Genomic DNA, 16,065 nt, shown 5'->3' with positions numbered 1-16,065 from the left:
TGTATTCAACACTTGTAAAGCCCATAAAATGCACGTTCTTCCTATTACCTCTCAGCGCTACAACAAGCAGTGCAGCAGTAATGAATGAGTAGGGAAATGTATCTATAGGCTTGCGTTGTTGGTATTATTAGCGGCTTGGGTATTTTTAATATCAAGGAATATTTCACTTTCTCTGTTCATAGGAGTAACAACATGAATTTGTGCATGAGGCTGAAATAATGCGGTGCGACTCGAGTTTCGATAGGCTTACATTTTTTAAGTCATGTTAATAAAAAATTCGAGCGGCAGATCTCGACATGCATTTTGACTCAGAAAGTGATCTTGACTCAGAAAAGGTTGGTGTCCACTGACGTAGGGCATGTTGGTGCAGATGTTATGGAAACTTGGAGAACAGACAAATTGATTGAGACAGTGAATTACTTTCAAATGTTCTACTTCAACAAGTTGCTTTGGCTAACTGTCAAACTGTTACCCGACAATGGCCCATGCAGGACAGGTTCTAGCTCCCTCATATTAAAATCTGGACCTTGAAGACAGTTCCAGTTCCACTCTTCCCCTATAATCAGGGACCCATTTTGACCTGGGACAACAGGTGGGTGCAATTAATTATCAGGTAGAACAGAAAACCAGCAGTAGTCCGGCTGGTGCGTTCTGTCCAACGCATCACCAGGGCCAAACTACCTGCCCTCCAGGACACCTACAGCACCCGATGTCACAGGAAGACCAAAAAGATCATCAAGGACAACAACCACCCGAGCCACTGCCTGTTCACCCCGCTACCATCCAGAAGGCGAGGTCAGTACAGGTGCATCAAAGCTGGGACAGAGAGACTGGAAAACAGCTTCTATCTCAAGGACATCAGACTGTTAAACAGCAATCACTAACTCAGAGAGGCTGCTGCCTACACACAGACTTGAAATAATTGGCCACTCTAATCAATGGATCACTAGTTCCGTTAATAATGCCACTTTAATAATGTTACAAATCTTGCATCACTCATCTCATATTTATATGCTGTATTTTATACCATCTATTGAATCTTGCCTATGCCGCTGTCATTACTCATCCATATATTTATATGTATATATTATTATTCCATTCCTTTACTTAAATTAGTTGTTGTGGAATTGTTAGATTACATGTTAGATATTGCTGCACTGTCGGAACTAGAAGCACAAACATTTCGCTACACCCGCAATAACATCTGCTAAACACGTGTATGTGACCAAAAACGTTTGATTTGACATGGTAGGGTACATATTTAAATAATCCTGGTCTAGCTGTTACCTGACAGTGGCCCATATAGGCCAGGGTCTTGTCCATCTGGAGGAGCTGACAGAGGTTGGGGTGCTCCACGTTGTCTGTGTCGCAGGCCAGGTCCATGTGAATCTTGTCACAGCCGGAGGGACGACCAACACACTCATACTGGGGACAGTGGTAGTCAACCATGTCTGTAAGGCACACTCTACGGCTGGGAATGCACCTGAGGACCAACGGAAAGAGGGCAGGAAAGGGGGTTAATTTAGTGATTGTTTTAAGCAGCTTTTAAGCAGTGGAAGTCCAAAACATGGACCCGTTACAGCTATCGCTTTCGTCAGTGTACACAACTATTCTTTTCAAGTTGTGTAGGTCCTTTGGTTTGAGTTGAGCACTGATGTTCCTTATTATTATTGTGAAGTAGTGTACCTTAATAGTGTATTATTCTCACAGCAGACATCAGTGCTTTTTACCATGTGAATTACCCCATTTAATCCTTTATTTAAAACATAAACCATATTATAATCATAATGGTACCTATCTTTAGGGGAATGTAGTAAATGTGTTGACGTTTTTATATCAGTACATTAATGCTGATTTTCGATGTGAAACAGAGAGTGAAAATCTATGAAACCTAACGAGTACTGGCCTTTTGTACACAGTAGAGTTGAACTATACAAAACAAGCAAAAGTTGAGGTAAAAAAGGAGGGACCCTCTCTCTCTTTCTCCACCACAGCCCCCCTATCTCCAAGGTAACCATCCCTGCATCCGTACCTCAGCACCAATCAGGTGGTCTGCAGGCCGCAGCTAGATTTTTATCACCTTGTTTACGGAAAAATAACAAATGTTTGAGAGATCCCATCAACTCTGTGTGCCTTTGAACAGATGGCCAAGGGGAGACGTTATGGAATGGGTTTGCAGTGCTTTACATAAGAAAGGATGCCAAAACACATTCGTCTTTACTGTGTGGAGGGGAGAGGGGGGTAAAATGAGTCCGTATCACATTTCGGGTAAGACCCAGATGCAGACAGTGTCGAAGTAACAAAAGTGTATTACTAGTACAGGGGCAGGCAAAACGACAGGTCAAGGGCAGGCAGAGGTCAGTAATCCAGGTAGGGTGCAAAAGGTCCAGAACTGCAGGCAGGCTCAGGGTCAGAGCAGGTAGAATGGTCAAAACCGGGACAAACTAGAAAACAGGAACTAGAACAGACAAGAGGAAGGGGGAAAATGCTGGTAGGTTTCACTTTTTTTTTTTTACTGGCAACAGACAAACAGAGAACACAGGTATAAATACACTGGGGATAATGGGGAAGATTGGTGACACCTGGAGGGGGTTGAGACAAGCACAAAGACAGGTGAAACAGATCAGGGTGTGACAGACCAGCTCTGATGTTCGTAGTAATAGGAGTTAACACAGAGCCATGTGTGGTTAAGGAGTGTGTCCTAACCATAGAATTAGGAATTAGAATAATAATAATAGTAATTTAATAGGATCTCTATGGTCCTAATAATGTGCCATCCAGGGGAAGAGGGAGCGACGTTAGATGGACGATGCTGTCTGGGGGTGAGGGAGCGATGTTAGATGGACGATGCTGTCTGGGGGTGAGGGAGCGATGTTAGATGGACGATGCTGTCTGGGGAAGAGGGAGCGATGTTAGATGGACGATGATGTCTGGGGGTGAGGGAGCGATGTTAGATGGACGATGCCGTCTGGGGAAGAGGGAGCGATGTTAGATGGACGATGCTGTCTGGGGAAGAGGGAGCGATATTAGATGGACGATGCTGTCTGGGGAAGAGTGAGTGATGTTGGATGGACAATATTTTCTGGGGAAGAGTGAGTGATGTTAGACGGATGATGCTGTCTGGGGAAGAGGGAGTGATGTTAGATGGACGATGCTGTCTGGGGAAGAGGGAGCGATGTTAGATGGACAATGCTGTCTGGGGAAGAGGGAATGATGTTAGATGGACGATGGTGTCTGGGGAAGAGGTAGCGATGTTAGATAGATGACGCTCTATGGGGAGGGGGGGATGTTAGATGGAAGATGCTGTCTGGGGAAGAGGGAGCGATGTTAGACGGACGATGCTGTCTGGGGAAGAGGTAGTGATGTTAGATGGACGATGCTGTCTGGGGAAGAGGGAGCAATGTTAGATAGATGACGCTCTATGGGGAGGGGGGATGTTAGATGGAAGATGCTGTATGGGGAAGAGGGAGTGATCCTCAGGGCTCTGGGAGCTCAAGGCCATTCCGGAGGGGAGGGTTATAACACACCCCATACAGGCGCGCCTTATGACACAGTTACCGCCTGTAACCACAGGGGGACACACAGCCTGGCCACACCTGAATAAACAACCACGGGATACGAGGCAGTTTGAGAGGGGGATTTCAAGAAAAAGCGGAAGAGAGGAGAAGGGTGCAGGAAAATAGGATCTATCAAGAGAGGAAATAACACTAGTGGACAATGTTCCCTCTAAGTTGCGCGCCTGCCTGCAGCAGCCCTGGGACTGCCACGCAGAACAAATATTAGCCCCCAGAGAGAAGCACGAGATTGCACTCAACTTTCTATAGCAGTGGTAACCAACCGGGTCGATCTCCAAGGCATTCCTAGTCGATCGCCAAACATTTATGTAAAAAAATGAATGAATAAAGCCTTGTGTTCCTATTATTTTATTTGTCTTGGGCTGTTGGCGGTAGGTGCACCGGATTCAGCAGCCCTCAGCGCCGGGTAGGCGAACTGTTGCCATTTTTCACCGTTTACTGTGTCTGAAGGTACAAACTCTTCCTTCCCGGCGGGCCCAGAGAGCAAATCAAGTGCACTATAGGCCTACCGCTGGCCAATCGAATGGCTCAGATTACCATTAGTGCAGGCATAAAATAAAGCTACAGCAAAGTTGATACTGTGAGATTTCAAAATGTTTATAACCATGACTAGAGAGACACTGTCAACGAACACAGCAAAGGGCTGCTGTTTTTATGAGTGAGTTCATGTTTAAGTTCTCACTCAGCACTGTCAAAATTTTGTATTCCACACTTTTATAAGCCATAAAATGTGCATTCTTCCTATTTCCACTCAGCGCTACAAAAAGCACTGCAGCAGTAATGAATGAGTAGGAAAGTGTATCTATGACTTGTGTTATTATTATTAGCGGCGTTGGTCTTTTTTAATATCGAGGAATATTTCACTTTCTCTGTTCAACATGAATGTGTGCATGAGGCAGAAATAATGCGGTATGACTCGAGTTTCGCCATCAGCTGGAATACGGTGTTCCTTTTTTGGTCAGTGTGAGGGGAGGAAAGGGAGAGCAGAGGGGTGTTGACAGATGGACCCTCAGTCTGCTGCTCTCGCCCTCCGCTGAGACTGACCATCAGATGCAGGTAAAACACAATCAAACAGCGAATGATTTAAATGTATGGTCACTCAGCTGTGCCTCACAAGTAATACAACAATGGATCTATTACCCGTGTGATCATATAGCTTACCTCAAACGTTTTTAAATAATAAAAAAACTGTCCCAAACAACAATTTAAGCAAAGCCAATATGCGGTGATAATGTATTGGGCCTATAGCTTACTGCATAAACCTCATTGCTACAGTGCTGTTTTTAATTGGTTAATGTTGCATAGGCTTATGTTTTTTAAGTCCTGTTAAAAAAAATCTGGGTGGTAGATCTCGACTTGCATTTTGACTCAGAAAAGGTTGGTGACCACTGTTCATAACAAAAAAAGTCTGAAATCACAAATGCTCATATTCCTGCAATCTTTCTGAGCGATACAAAATTAATCTGTACAGGAACCTCCTCGTATGAGGAGGAGCAGGGATCGGACCAAAACGCAGCTTTTGTGGAGTACATAATGAATTTATTCAAACAAGACGAACACGAAGCACACTTGATAAATTACAAAATAACAAAAACGACGTAGACTGACCTGGACATGAGAACTTACATAACACGAAGAACGCACGAACAGGAACAGACTAAACAAACGAAACAGTCCCGTGTGGTACATACACAGACACGGAAGACAATCACCCACAAACAAACGGTGTGAACAGCCTACCTTAATATGGTTCTCAATCAGAGGAAACGTCAAACACCTGCCCCTGATTGAGAACCATATAAGGCTAATTAACAATGAACCTAAACAAGAAACAAATAACATAGACTGCCCACCCAGCTCACGTCCTGACCAACTAAACAAAGCTAAACAAAGGAAAATAAGGTCAGGAACGTGACAGTTCTAGAGTTTTCCCTGTTAACACTAGCAACGTTTCCCTTTAATGTGTAAATTGTGAATGAATCAACGTAATATTAGCCACTTTCAATGCAACATACTGAAACAAAACAAACTATGCAAGAGATTTTGTTGTAGGCAGAATGCATCAGAGTAGAAATCTATTGCATTGACACATATGACTCAGCCAGTACTCTACACAGACCGGTGCGGCATAAACAATCAGAGCTACAGTAGGCCTATATGCAAATAGATCATTGCCATATATGGATCTGTGCCATTCACTTTGAACTGGACTGGGTTTACAGCATGCGCGGTCATGAGTAGATGCACTTGTTTTGAGATCAAAGCGAGAGCTGCATGTAGCCATGTGAGCACATTTTGTTCATATCCTTTGGTGCAGTAGTTACTAAGTTATTAGCCCAGTTATAGATCCTTTCTAGTCAGAAATTACTTCCTACAAGAGCACAAAATGTGTGCATTTCTACACATCTTTGAAAAGCAAGTCAGGTAGTGCTTTTTTCCCCCCAGTATTGTATTTTGATACAGGCTTGAATAAGCTATGTAGCCAATAGGCAGAGGGTAGCATAATTTGTCTGATTCTCTGTAATAGTGGTATGGGAATAATAATGCATTTGATTTTGTAAAGTGGTTTATTGCATCAAACAACACAACAAAATGTTCAGTCGCCTCCTTGTCTGAAGGACAAGTGGATAAAAAGATGAATACCGAGCCCTGAATGGAATCTAGGCCTACATGAACACCACACATTGGCTGCTATTGTAGGCTGAATGATAGAACAGCTATTTCCTTGTTAAAATGTTATGAGATGCATTTTCTCCATGGTTTTTGATGGTAGTCCACTCTGGTAGGCCTACATTATGATCAAATAGCCACAGTAGCCTACGTGGCCACTGTTAACAGTAACTTAAAGCGGGTACAGCCTCATTGTTCACAGTAAATGCGCACTGGAAGTTGCACAGAATTTTCACAACATTTAAGTTTGCGCTCAGCAGACCTGAAATTTGCTCAATGTGCTAGTTGACTGAGGTGGAATAGGATCAGGGCTCAAGGCCTCTGTTAGGAGAGATATACAGTGGGGAGAACAAGTATTTGATACACTGCCGATTTTGCAGGTTTTCCTACTTACAAAGCATGTAGAGGTCTGTCATTTTTATCATAGGTACACTTCAACTGTGAGAGACGGAATCTAAAACAAAAATCCTGAAAATCACATTGTATGATTTTTAAGTAATTAATTTGCATTTTATTGCATGACATAAGTATTTGATCACCTACCAACCAGTAAGAATTCCGGCTCTCACAGACCTGTTAGTTTTTCTTTAAGAAGCCCTCCTGTTCTCCACTCATTACCTGTATTAACTGCACTTGTTTGAACTCGTTACCTGTATAAAAGACACCTGTCCACACATTCAATCAAACAGACTCCAACCTCTCCACAATAGCCAAGACCAGAGAGCTGTGTAAGGACATCAGGGATACAATTGTAGACCTGCACAAGGCTGGGATGGGCTACAGGACAATAGGCAAGCAGCTTGGTGAGAAGGCAACAACTGTTGGCGCAATTATTAGAAAATGGAAGAAGTTCAAGATGACGGTCAATCACCCTCGGTCTGGGGCTCCATGCAAGATCTCACCTCGTGGGGCATCAATGATCATGAGGAAGGTGAGGGACCAGCCCAGAACTACACGGCAGGACCTGGTCAATGACCTGAAGAGAGCTGGGACCACAGTCTCAAAGAAAACCATTAGTAACACACTACGCCGTCATGGATTAAAATCCTGCAGCGCACGCAAGGTCCCCCTGCTCAAGCCAGCGCATGTCCAGGCCCGTCTGAAGTTTGCCAATGACCATCTGGATGATCCAGAGGAGGAATGGGAGAAGGTCATGTGATCTGATGAGACAAAAATAGAGCTTTTTGGTCTAAACTCCACTCGCCGTGTTTGGAGGAAAAAGAAGGATGAGTACAACCCCAAGAACACCATCCCAACCATGAAGCATGGAGGTGGAAACATCATTCTTTGGGGATGCTTTTCTGCAAAGGGGACAGGACGACTGCACCGTATTGAGGGGAGGATGGATGGGGCAATGTATCGCGAGATCTTGGCCAACAACCTCCTTCCCTCAGTAAGAGCATTGAAGATGGGTCGTGGCTGGGTCTTCCAGCATGACAACGACCCGAAACACACAGCCAGGGCAACTAAGGAGTGGCTCCGTAAGAAGCATCTCAAGGTCCTTGAGTGGCCTAGCCAGTCTCCAGACCTGAACCCAATAGAAAATCTTTGGAGGGAGCTGAAAGTCTGTATTGCCCAGCGACAGCCCCGAAACCTGAAGGATCTGGAGAAGGTCTGTATGGAGGAGTGGGCCAAAATCCCTGCTGCAGTGTGTGCAAACCTGGTCAAGAACTACAGGAAACGTATGATCTCTGTAATTGCAAACAAAGGTTTCTGTACCAAATATTAAGTTCTGCTTTTCTGATGTATCAAATACTTATGTCATGCAATAAAATGCAAATTAATTACTTAAAAATCATACAATGTGATTTTCAGGATTTTTCAGTTGAAGTGTACCTATGATAAAAATTACAGACCTCTACATGCTTTGTAAGTAGGAAAACCTGCAAAATCGGCAGTGTATCAAATACTTGTTCTCCCCACTGTAGCGTCCTCTAGAGTGGAGGTGTCCAGTCTTATCCACTAAGGCTGTATGGAATGCTTTGAAAATGCATCCTTCCTACCTCCCTTCCTTGAAGTAATCATTGATCGGACATGGCATGCACATAGTGGAACCTCTGCACTCACCAATCCAATTGTGTTGAATCAGTCATCATTCCAATAAACAAACGATTGAAGGAAAGAAGGAGTGATGGAGTATCTCACCTCTGGTTCTTCTGGCAGGGGTTGGGGGAACAGGGGTCGCTGCTGCGGCAGTGGCCAAACACAAACTGGTTGTCTTTGAAGCCCATGCAGCGGGCCACACAGGCACTGGGGTAGGTGCGGCCATTACGGGCACACACTGGCACGAAGCGGTCAGGGCAGCCACACGGGAGCCCTACGGAGAGGAGGAGAGAGGGAGAGAAAGAGAGAGAGAGCGGGGCAAGGGGAGAGAGATTAGAGAGAAATGCTTTCAGGATCAGGAAAAAATAAACATTACAATATAGCAATAAGACCATCAACAAACACACTGTTCTTTGTCTCTCTCTCTCACACACACACACCAGTGAAGCGGCGGCGGTCCTCGTCTGAGCTGTCGGCGCTGAGGCACTGGCGGGTGGAGCAGATGGTCTCTCCAGCGAAGCAGGAACAGGGGTGGCAGTCTACCCTGAAGGACGTCCCATGGTCTGTAGGACAAGGCCACATCGTCACCCTGTGAGAACTTGTCTGATTTCAGTGGTTATTGGGCTGCAAATGTAACTGTTATCTGACACTTTGAGTCCTTCAGCGGCTGATAGACTTAAACTATGCGATCTGGGTCATGGAACCTACAGTTGTCATGGTTCTACCTTTATCCTTAACCACTGATTCCTCGTCTGGTCTCTTCTCTGCACCTGGGTCCAGCCTCGCCACGTCACAACAGTATTAGACCTGGGAGCTAATATGAGACTTGACTTCTACAAGATACTCTTCTGCTGTGTCCGTGGGGCAGTCCCACTCCTTACGTATTTGTTATTGTTTTTTTCATTGAACAAATAGGACAATGGAGAGATGGCAGGGAAGATTGCGATTCAGTAGGGCGTGGGTGGGATTTGAAAGCATGCCAACTCTGGTAGAGTATGTGTGTTCCAGGGTCTGCAGCTCTAACTGCTAGACCACACAGGCCACATCTACAAGACAGTCTGTAGAAGTTAAAGCAACCCTCGGGTTTGGGTTGTCCTGGTATACCTTAGCTTTATTTCTTTAGGATCTGAAACATAAAACATGATCTTTAACTAAACTAAGGCTTCCCTATAGGATTACTTCATGTTCCTCTCCTAATGCTGGATATAAGAACTCCGAAGCCCCACCACTCTCACTCTCAGGCAAACCACATCTGTGTCAAATAAGGCTGAAACGTCTGACCCCCCTTTTGAACCGGAGCGAAAACAAACATAAAAGCAAAAGCAATAAACTGATTTTGGTTCAAACAAATGTAGATTCAAAGCCGGTACATTAAACAAAGGGGGGAAGGGGGAAAAAATGCTAATATAAAACCTAGATATGAAAGACAATCCTGTTATTCAAAGTGTTGTTTCTCTATGGGGATATGATTAGCCACTAGGCCACTAGGGGGCAACATCACAGAGTGACTAAGGCCATGTGTAGCCTAGAGGGGGATGTGGTTACTCTATGCTGAATTCTTCCCTGCTGTTCACAGAAGAGTGTGTGTGTGTGTGTGAGATGAAGAGAGGGAGAGAGAGGAGACTGGCAGCAGGCTCCTTTCAAGTCACAGTATTGACATATAGGGCGGGCCAGAGGGAGACCGCGGGAAGGTTGGGTGCCTTATTATTATTTTATTATTATTTATTTTAATGTAGTGTTGCCATGCTGCTAGGGGAAGAAGGAGAGTGGCAGTGATGTTAACACTACAGGAAGCATTTTACTTTCACAACCAGGCACAACAGCACCAAGAACTCATCCACAGAGCGCGCTCTCCAGTCCCAAGTCAACTCCTGGGTTGTGTTCAGCAGGGCATGGGTAGCAAAATGTTTTGATACGGAATATAAAAATAAGGGTTCCTTTTTTTTTGTTGAGTTCAGGTATTGTGCTTCCAAGTTTTCCCGTTTTGTGCCTACTGAACACAATTGTGGTCCAACAACTGTCAGTTGTCAGCTTCAGACGTATAACAACAAATGTGCCCAATGTCGGCACGTCTAACTTGTTCCTTTACAGATGGATGCTACACATTGGTGGTGAATGGGGCACATCAAACTACCCTCACACAATGTAAAGTGCTCTGTGCTTTTAAAATAGTAAGACCTACTGAAAAGTGTCATATGAATTCGAGCCATTTAGAACAATTAAGCAGCAGCTTACTTTTTCTTTGTCCCCCGACAATGCAGGTCTTGGAGGTGTCTATGCAGGGCATCTCGGCACAGTTCTCCAGCCTGCCACTCTGGCCACAGGTACACACCTCGAAGCAACCCGCCTGCCCATTACGCATGGGCACCTGGATACGGGCTTCCAGGTGGACCAGGAACTCTGACGCTTCGCCCAGTTTACAGCCTGCGCACACACACACACACGCACGTACGTACACACAAACCCAGAACACAGTGCAGTCAGACTAACTGTTCACGTCTACACACATACACATGTATTTACAGTGGACACATTGCCTTCTCCTAGCAGCAGTGTTGTCATGATACCAGGTTAAGTATCATTATACTCGATAACAAAACAATGCCACTGAAAAAAGAAAGCAGGGAGAAGGACTGTGGTTTGTCCCTTTTGGGACCACAACAATGCTTAACTTAACCCTTTACCCTCGTGGGAATTGGCCTACAGAAGAAATATGAAAAGCATATGCATAACCATGGTAGTAATTGAAAGGGAACAGTTTGGAGATTATGGGGAAATGATTCGACCGAAGCTGAGGACACAACAGTTCACCTGACACAAGACTGAAACCAAACATTACACTGTTGATTTTATGTGCATTTTACATTCACTGTACTTTTTGCCAAATTTGCTGATAACACAATCTCAAAATACTCTGGATACATTCAGTAACATGATAACAGTATTCCTGGGAAATGTGGGGTAGGTGCAACATAAGGCAAATAAAATGACAAGGTTTGAGTGAGAGGACTAACTGGTGTCTCAAAGTGTGCACAGTTTCTAAGTCATTTCAATGCACTTTTATGACTCAAAGAAGAGTCTTGAACTATAAGGTGTTTTTTTAGCTCTCCTGGCGGTGCCGTTGAGGAGCTAGAGCAAGCACACTTGCAGTTGTTTTGTTTGGAACACAACCCTGCATCCCCGCCATCACACAATTACTGTTGTTGTTTACGCAATCGACAAACGGTTCATTATGAATCGATATCTGGGTCAGAAAGCTGCAGGGAATACGAATCACTGATGCATTCTGTTTGTTTTATAATAAACTTGGTCAAACGAATTACTTTTCTATTTAGTTCAATACATTTAGTTGGTGAGACACATTTGATAGAAGAACCGAAAGTAACAAAATTCTACTACCAAATCGTTTTACATGTGTGTAGTATGGAAAAAGTACGGTCGTTTCGATGTACCGTGCAATACTACTTAGTAGAACAAGCTCAAAACAGTGTGTCTCTATGTACAGTGGATACGGGTTACGTGGCGGTATTGTTATACTGTACCAGGCACACAGAAGTAGGGCAGGCAGTCCTGTCCTGGCTGACAGCCCTTCCTGTTCACCTCACACAGGTGGTTGCTGAGACAGGGGTTGGGGTTACAGGGGTGGATGACCTCCTCAATGATGTTACCCAGGGAGCTAGGAGCTGTGTGGGGACGAATGAGCAATTTAATTTGAAGCTTTAGAGAACTCTGAGATGAATCATTTATCCTTGTAATAACTGGACTCCTTGCATGTATGTGTAATCAACATTCAATGAAAATACTTTTTCATTGTGTGAATATGAATCATGTAAGTCCTTTCAATTGGTAATGGTAAGGGAACAGTGTTAGTTGTTCAAAGACACACACACACACACACACACACACACAGTCCCACTCACTGAGGTATCTCTCCAGGGGGATGCAGCGTTCAGGGTCGTCTATGGGGGACAGGATCTCACAGATGCGCTCGGCTGTCTGTCCCTCGTGGAAGCGTTTGTGGTCACCACACTGTGTCAGGATGTCTACACAGTCCGACCTGAAGGGTTGCCAACAGCAGGGGAAACGGCCAGTAAAGGACAGGGTGAGGAACATTCACTATTGCAACAAGGGTTGCATAATTCCGGGAATGTTCTATAAATTCCCTGGTTTTCCTGTAATTAGTAGGGAATAAGCAGGACATCCGGAATCAATCAACCAGGATTTATTGAAAGTTCGCTGAATTTTGCAAACCTAATCGCAGCGTTGCAAGGTGTTTGGAAATGATCGAAGGCTACGCAGCATGTACGGCAACGTATGCAATGTCACTTCAAACTCCTTTCTAGTTCGTATTTGACTGTGAAAGATTTTCATTCAGTGCAACACACTATCTAAAAACAGTTTCAAACAGTTTAAAGATGCTGAACTTTAACCCAGTTTAGAGTTTAGCCAGGTCACATCTTCTTGTGGATACAAACAGAGACATACTGTAGCATCGTCTGGCTTGACAGATACAGCAGAAGGCTATTATTGAAAGTGAGGTCAGACGAAACACAAGACAGATTCCTATTCCCTGCATACATCGCACAGCATCCTCCTAGTGCCGGGAAAGCTTAGGTGCAGACATTAAAGTGCTGGACTTGTGTTTGAAGTGACTTGGGCTGCTCTCAGGCTTGCCACTGGCCCTAATGTTACATTCCCAACCGTCTGTCTGCTCTGTTGATTTGCCATCCTGGGGTGTAATTTCCTTTCTAGTCCTTTATTGCGGTCTCAGCTTTTCTTACCCACACTGAGTTAAGAATGCATGTTGCGTTTCTGTTGCCTTGAGCGGGCTAGTGTAATAACGTACCTTTGTGCTGCAGGTAATCAGTATGGTACACCTGGCATTCCACACACTGAGCCAAATAGGATTGACAAAACAATTATGTGTGATAGAAAAGTCATTCATCCGAGAGCCGAAGATTAAGAGATTAAGTTGAGTTGTACAGGCTGTGTATAAGTAATTATTTAAAGAGACAGATTATTTGTACATGGGCATAAGCATGCATGTACACACTCATGTACACGTACACACATAGACACACACACACACACACACACACACACACACACACAGACACACACACACATTTCTTGCTCAGACATGAACAGCGGAGCCACAGCGTTTAGTTGTACTGGACAGGGCCAATACAACATGCCAATCTAAGCCCTGACTGATGTATGTGGGGTTCTGCCCTGCCATCGCTCACTGACATCCCGTCTTTGTCCTCTGTGGCTGGATATAGAGGGAGGGAGAGCCTGGGCGGGGGATACAGAGCTCCAGACAGGCCCCCTGACATCCCAAAGCAGCCCAGGAAGAATGACTCTGAAAGGGGTAGCGTGAGGAGGCCTAATCCCCCCCTACCTCCAGAACAATGAAGGAGTGTGTGTGTCTGTCTGTCTTTCTGTCTATGTGTGTGTGTCTGCCCAAGGGCTCCCCCTAGAAATGCAAATGTAAATAAAGGTGCAACAAAAGGCCACTGTCACACACGTGTAGCGCCTGTGAATAAAGCCTGTCAGCTGGAACACGCTCCTGAGCACATTGATAAGGCCTCCACATGCATTGGCTGTTACAGCCCTGAGGGCTAGCCTAGTGTACAGGTACATGCTGGTGTGTTAACCACAGTCACCAACATGCTAACTACCCCATTCAGCCTGACAGAAACCCAGGTGTGATTGCTCTCAGAGGAAAAAGCTCCAATCAAAAGATTTGCTTTCAGTCAAAGGATCTGCACATAAATAACCCGAGGTGGGATAGTGAGTCAAGCCATGCAGAAACCACAACATCCTCCTCCCTGAGTCAATCTGACTACATGTTGTGTCAGCAGAGCGCTCTATATGAGATCACCTGTATTTGGTTCATGTGGTTTTAGGTTCCAGCTGGTACTTTGTCGGTCGTTTCCTGAGGGGGACTTTTCACTGTGACAACGGGAGTCGATTGAAGGTGAAGGTGGGATGCTGTATGTACTTATTTACCTATTCATTCACTTTATTTTACCAGGTGGGTGATTTCAAGATAGAATGTTTTCTCAAAGGCGGGATAAATGGTAACGCATTAACAGCAGACCCACATTAAGCCAATCCCTGGACTAAAAAGCACTTTAAATGAGGCTTCTCCAATGGACACTTTTTAGTCCAAGAGTTGGCTTAACCTGGGTCTGGGAAACTAGACCAAAGTCATACAGAATGAGAACAGAGGGTACGTACTTGCAAATGACGCTGCCGCGGGACTTGCTGTAGCAGGGTTTGATCTGCAGGGCGCAGGCCACAGCCTTCCACATCTCCGGACGACACTTCCTGATGTCCAGGACGGGGATGTTCATAAAGGGCATCTTGATCGTCCCATTGGACCACAGCTTGATGTCGTTCATGGCGCCCTGGTCTGATTGGATGTTACAGCTACGGAACAGCTCAGTGGGCCTGGGGTCAATAAGACCGGGAGACGTGATAGAATTAGCAGATGGACTCAATAGAACACGCATCTATCAGAATGAATACAAATGTGCGCACAACAGAAACATAGAGGATCGGTTAACATTTTCGGGATGGGTGCTAGGTTGCTTCGACTCGAGGTTAGGACATGGACACAAAGTGAGTCACAAAGTGAATCTTACTACAGAAGACAAAAACCCATGTCCTTATACACCAAAACGTAACACACAACACTGCCTCTCTCTGTCTAATGGGTTGCACGTTCACTCTGCCCTGTGAGTCCAGATGTTGTGTCCACAGCTCAACAGCACATGGATGTGGCTGTGATGATGTCACGCCCCGGCCAGCCACTGTTTACTACTATTAGTCACTGCAGAAACATCCCAGATACAAGCCAGGAACAAAAGACCAACGGCTGGTGCCGAGAAGCACTACTTCCTGAAGAAACCTGTTGCTGGGGCGAGGACTATTTTCTTTGATGATCTACGGGAGGGAGGAAGTGTCTTTCATGTAGGTCCAGTGTGGACCGGGTGATTGGTAGGTTTATGTAGTTCCAGTGTGGACCGGGTGATTGGTAGGTTTATGTAGGTCCAGTGTGGGCTGGGTGATTTGTAGGTTCCACTGGGTGAGGGAGGGATATTTCCGGGGCTGAGGTTGAATGTGGTCTAGCGCTGATCTCCAGCCAGTGGTTGATTTAATAACAGCCTTTAAAATCTCCCACTGGCCACTCATGCTGCCTTGCCGTGTGTGTGTTTGTGTGTCAGAGGTGGAACCAAGTTACTATTATTCGAGTCACAAGAAAGTCTCAAGTCGAGTCACAAGTAGAACGAGTCTCGAGTCAAGTCCAAGTCATGCATTCTAAGAGCAAGTCAAGTCCACTCACAAGTTTTTTTTCTAGTCAAGTGTCAAGTCATGTAAAAAAAAAATTAAAAACTTTACATGAAATGAGTTGTGTTGGATGGCAGGGTGCTACAGACAGCTATAGCGGTCGCTAATAGTAAAGGCCCAGTGCACTACTTTCTGAAAAAATAATTGAAAAAATAATTTTTCAGGGGGTGCTGCAGCACCCTCAACACCCCTACTTCCTGCGGCTATGAATGTGTCATTACATCCATAAATGGTGATGTATTTTCAAAACGCAAGACACAGAAATAAACTGCGCTTTGTACCTGCATTTTGTGCTAAAAGTCATTCATGTTGACAGTCATGATCAACTAGGGATGTTATGTCACTTCTGTTATGTCCAGAGCAAGCAGGATCATACAGCCTAGTTGTAAGCAGCAGAGGTTGACGATCTGCTGTATGCAGC

General features: G+C 44.9%; 1 protein-coding gene across 1 annotated transcript in view; it reads right to left on the bottom strand.

The window, feature by feature from the left end:
• LOC139531825 (reversion-inducing cysteine-rich protein with Kazal motifs-like) overlaps nucleotides 1-16,065 on the bottom strand; it is a 55,980-nt gene that overhangs the window by 6,978 nt on the left and 32,937 nt on the right. Inside the window, exons 11-17 of the mRNA XM_071328698.1 lie at nucleotides 14,532-14,744; nucleotides 12,209-12,345; nucleotides 11,831-11,971; nucleotides 10,524-10,712; nucleotides 8,729-8,851; nucleotides 8,391-8,562; nucleotides 1,288-1,483 (exon numbers count right to left, since the gene is read on the bottom strand). Coding sequence (XP_071184799.1) covers nucleotides 1,288-1,483; nucleotides 8,391-8,562; nucleotides 8,729-8,851; nucleotides 10,524-10,712; nucleotides 11,831-11,971; nucleotides 12,209-12,345; nucleotides 14,532-14,744 — 1,171 coding nt within the window. The remainder of the gene's footprint in view (nucleotides 1-1,287; nucleotides 1,484-8,390; nucleotides 8,563-8,728; nucleotides 8,852-10,523; nucleotides 10,713-11,830; nucleotides 11,972-12,208; nucleotides 12,346-14,531; nucleotides 14,745-16,065) is intronic.

This window comes from Salvelinus alpinus, chromosome 10 (genome assembly GCF_045679555.1).
Source record: "Salvelinus alpinus chromosome 10, SLU_Salpinus.1, whole genome shotgun sequence".
Taxonomy (NCBI): Eukaryota; Metazoa; Chordata; class Actinopteri; order Salmoniformes; family Salmonidae; genus Salvelinus; species Salvelinus alpinus.
Note: the sequence above shows the minus strand (reverse complement) of the source record. Positions and strands in the feature narration are given on the sequence as shown.